Raw genomic sequence first — 3788 nt, 5'->3', positions numbered from 1 at the left:
GGAAACTGGGAAAGGAGAAATTTACATGTAAATAAAGAAAATATCTAATAAAAAAGATTTTACAAGAAAATATAATTCAGTTAACTAGTGCTATTCATAAAATTCCAAATCAAGTATTATCTATGCAAGTTTAGAAGTCAAGAAAGACTTTTTCAAAGGTAACTATTGAAACACAGCAAGTATACTCATGTACATCATTACCCATTACAATCTTTAAACAAAACAAAGCTAATATATCAATATCACTTCTTTTTTTTACTCTTTTTGTTAGATATTTTCTTTATTTACATGTCATATGATTTCTCCTTTCCCAGCTTCCCCTCCAAACAAACAAACAAACAAAAACAATGAGAACAAACCCCTGTTGCCTTCCTCCCTCCCCATGCTTGCCACCCTACCCTCTCCTGCTTACTGGACCTGACATTCCCCTATACTGGTGCACAGAATTTTCACAGGGCCAAGGGCCTCTCCTTCCATTGATGATCACCTCTTATAGTGCCGAGTATTACAAAAAGGACTTGGAAGGTTCAAATTCTTCCAACAGTTCCTTCCACTCATACTTCTATTGTTCAAAACTTTATAAAGATAACATATCTATGAATAAAGGACAAACAAGTGAGAAGAAACACTTACAGAATCAAAATATCAACCATGCTAGTGGTTCTAAAAATGTGCTACAGTGTCAACTCTTGAAAACACATATCCCTGTAGATCACATTCTAGCCTCTGCTAGCGAGGAATCTCATTCATACTTAGATCAATATGACAGTGGCTCTTCCTTCTATATTTTCCCATCAAATAGAAAGAAGAGTCAAGGAAGAACTGCAGCAAACATCTTATCAGATGAGCAGTAGCAGCTCCGCCACTGCATTGAGCACATGAGCAATTCACGTCCTCGTGTCCTTTATGGAACTGGTAAAGGGGATGGGGTGCTTAGGGAACGACCAGCTCTGACTCATTACAAATCCAATGTATTCATCAACCCACTGGCACCAGAAGCACCACCATTACCATCTGATTTGCTCATCCAACTTATCAATTCTAAAAGACCACCTGATCGTGGAGCTATAAGCTCAATAAGATCAAGAGGAACACCTTCATTACTTGTTTGGGGAAGAACTACATTACCATCTGCTTGCTCAAAGAGTAATCTTAATGTAGATCTAACAATGCCATCTGAAGTTGAGTTCAGTACAAGATCAGAATCATTTGAATGTTATGAACTACCAAAACAAGATTGTCTAAATCCACAAGATTTGGATCAGAAGATCCCTCTACTTTTATATCCTTCAGTAATTCCACTAAGAAATCAGTCATGGGATTCATTTGTGGATCTTATTGACTCTTCCTTAGTTGTGAAAAAACCACAAAGCATAAACTCTTCGTTTCCAAACTCTCCAAGACCTCCATCAAAATCAAAATATGCACATGGATCACTACCACAAAGTCCAGTTGCAAATGCATCAAGAACTTCTAGTCCCCAATTACCCAGATGTTACAGGGTACCTCATTGTTCTTTTCCAGTACCTGCCTCGCCGAGTCCCAAACCACAAACATGTTTAAATCCATTACCAAACCATTCCGTGGGCCACTTAACAAAACTTATTGAGGAACAATTAAGATTACCCATGACACAATCAGAAGGACTTTTGCATCCACCACAAGTGAAACTATCACGTTTCACCTCAACAAAAGTTTCCACTTTACAGTCTTCATTGTCTTCTCCAAAATCATCTATTTCAAGCCATAGAGCTCTAGCAATAAGGAAGTATGCAATAGAGTCAGCATATACCACTATTGTGCAAAACCCTTCAGTCCTGCCAATAATGACCAAAGCAAGGGAAGAACTGATGCAAGCAATAAGAAAAGGCACTAAACTTCGCAAAACTCAACCAAGAGCTGAAAGTGAGGATGCTGAAAATGAAGCAAAAATGATCCGGGTCCGTCGTAAAGCAATGGGATATCATTCAGGAAAATCAGATAGTGAGACTGAATGGGTTGAATAAACAAAGAAATCATTAAGAGTAAAATAAAATTTATTGTCTTTTCACATCATTTTCTAATCTTTCCTCTAGAATTACCTACTCCATAGTACACACACAAACACACACACACACACACACACACACACACGCACACACATATGCACATGCACACACCTACACACACACACACACACACAGAGAGAGAGAGAGAGAGAGAGAGACCTCACAAAGTTGTTAAAATGAAACATTGTAGTGCAAATCTTATCAACACACAGTAAAACATGATCAAGAATCTAGAAAATATGACTGCATGTTGTCTGACGTTATTTACTTACAACATGAAAGCAATTACTATAAAACAATTACATCACACCTAAAAGTTCAATATAAAATATCATTTTCATTTATTTGGAAAGATGTTGGGACACAAGCCACATATGATTAGATAGCAGATGACAATATGTTCAAGTTGGTTCTTTCCTTCCACAATATGAGTACCAGGGAAGAACTTCCTTCACAGCAGACTCCTTGATCAGTGAGCCATCTTCCCATCCCAAAATAATGTGATAATATAGCCAACATTTAAAGGGGAATATAAAAGACATATAGATAGTTCCCTTCTAAAGGAAAACAGGGTAAAATATGACAGGCCATAATCATAAAGTATTAACATATGAAGATATACTAAACAATGCCATTGAAAATATATGCTAGGCCAACACACTAATGTATAACAAAATTTTGTAAGAGCTGAGATATTTAGTAATTATGATACCCTTGAGCAGTATTGGAAGTTAAGATTCAGTTTTTGTGCTATGTTTAGGACAATGACTCTTTCATGAATATTTGTATATTTTTAATGACTAAGTCAAATCAAACTACTTGGAGAATTTTATCTACATAGCAACTTTCTGTGATTATGCATAGCTATTTTGTGTTTATGACTACATTGGTGTCTTAGTTTACTATTCTGCTGTGAAGAGAAACTATGACCAGGGAAATTTATAGAAGGAGAAGTTAATTGGTAACATGCTTTCAGCTTCAAAAGGTGAATCCATAACCATCATGACATCAAGCAGATAGGCATGTGCTAGAGCAGTAGCTAAAAGCTTACATCTGATCCACAGGACCTGGCTGAAATAGACTGGGCATGGTGCAGGTTTTTCAAACCTCAAGTACCATCCTTAGTGACATACCTTCTTCATCAAGGCTGCACCTCCTAATCCTTCAAAAACAGTCCATCTGGAAACCAAACATTCAAATGTATGAACCTGCCTGGTGGTGGAGGCACACACCTTTTATCCCAGTGCTTGGAAGGCAGAGGCAGGCAGATTTCTGAGTTCGAGGCCAGCCTGGTTTACAGAGTGAGTTCCAGGACAGCCAGGGCTACACAGAGAAACCCTGTCTAGAAAAGAAAAAGTCAAATGTATGAACCTATATAGGCCATTCTCAATCCACCCCCACAAATGGCTATATCCTACTCACATGACAATGTTTCACAATAGCCCAACCTATTTTCCAGTTCTTAGATACATGAAAAAAAAAAAAAAAACAATTACGTATAGAAAATGCTCCTCATGATGGATCCTGGATATTTTGAATTATAATGCCATTCAATTCTATGTGATGCTTCTGTGGAATCATCTTCCTAGGGTAGTTGCTTTCCAGAAGTCTTTCTGGAGCATTCATGGTTTGCACAGTCTTCTTTCAAATGAATTGTCATTTTTACAAATTGGAGCCTTCTTAAAATTTTTTTGAAGTGTTTTCTCTCCCTTCCTTCCTCAAGGCCCCCCTTTTGTCATT

General features: G+C 37.4%; 1 protein-coding gene across 1 annotated transcript in view; it reads left to right on the top strand.

The window, feature by feature from the left end:
* The window catches only part of LOC116093950, a 5046-nt gene extending 2993 nt beyond the window's left edge, over positions 1–2053 (top strand). Inside the window, exon 2 of the mRNA XM_031375884.1 lies at positions 803–2053. Within this exon, the coding sequence (XP_031231744.1) occupies positions 879–2006 (1128 nt within the window). The 5' untranslated portion in view covers positions 803–878 and the 3' untranslated portion in view covers positions 2007–2053. The remainder of the gene's footprint in view (positions 1–802) is intronic.
* Positions 2054–3788: the final 1735 nt, after the last annotated feature.

This window comes from Mastomys coucha, chromosome X (genome assembly GCF_008632895.1).
Source record: "Mastomys coucha isolate ucsf_1 chromosome X, UCSF_Mcou_1, whole genome shotgun sequence".
NCBI classification, from domain to species: Eukaryota; Metazoa; Chordata; class Mammalia; order Rodentia; family Muridae; genus Mastomys; species Mastomys coucha.
The sequence above is the reverse complement of the archived record's forward strand: the minus strand, read 5'-3'. Positions and strand labels throughout refer to the sequence as shown.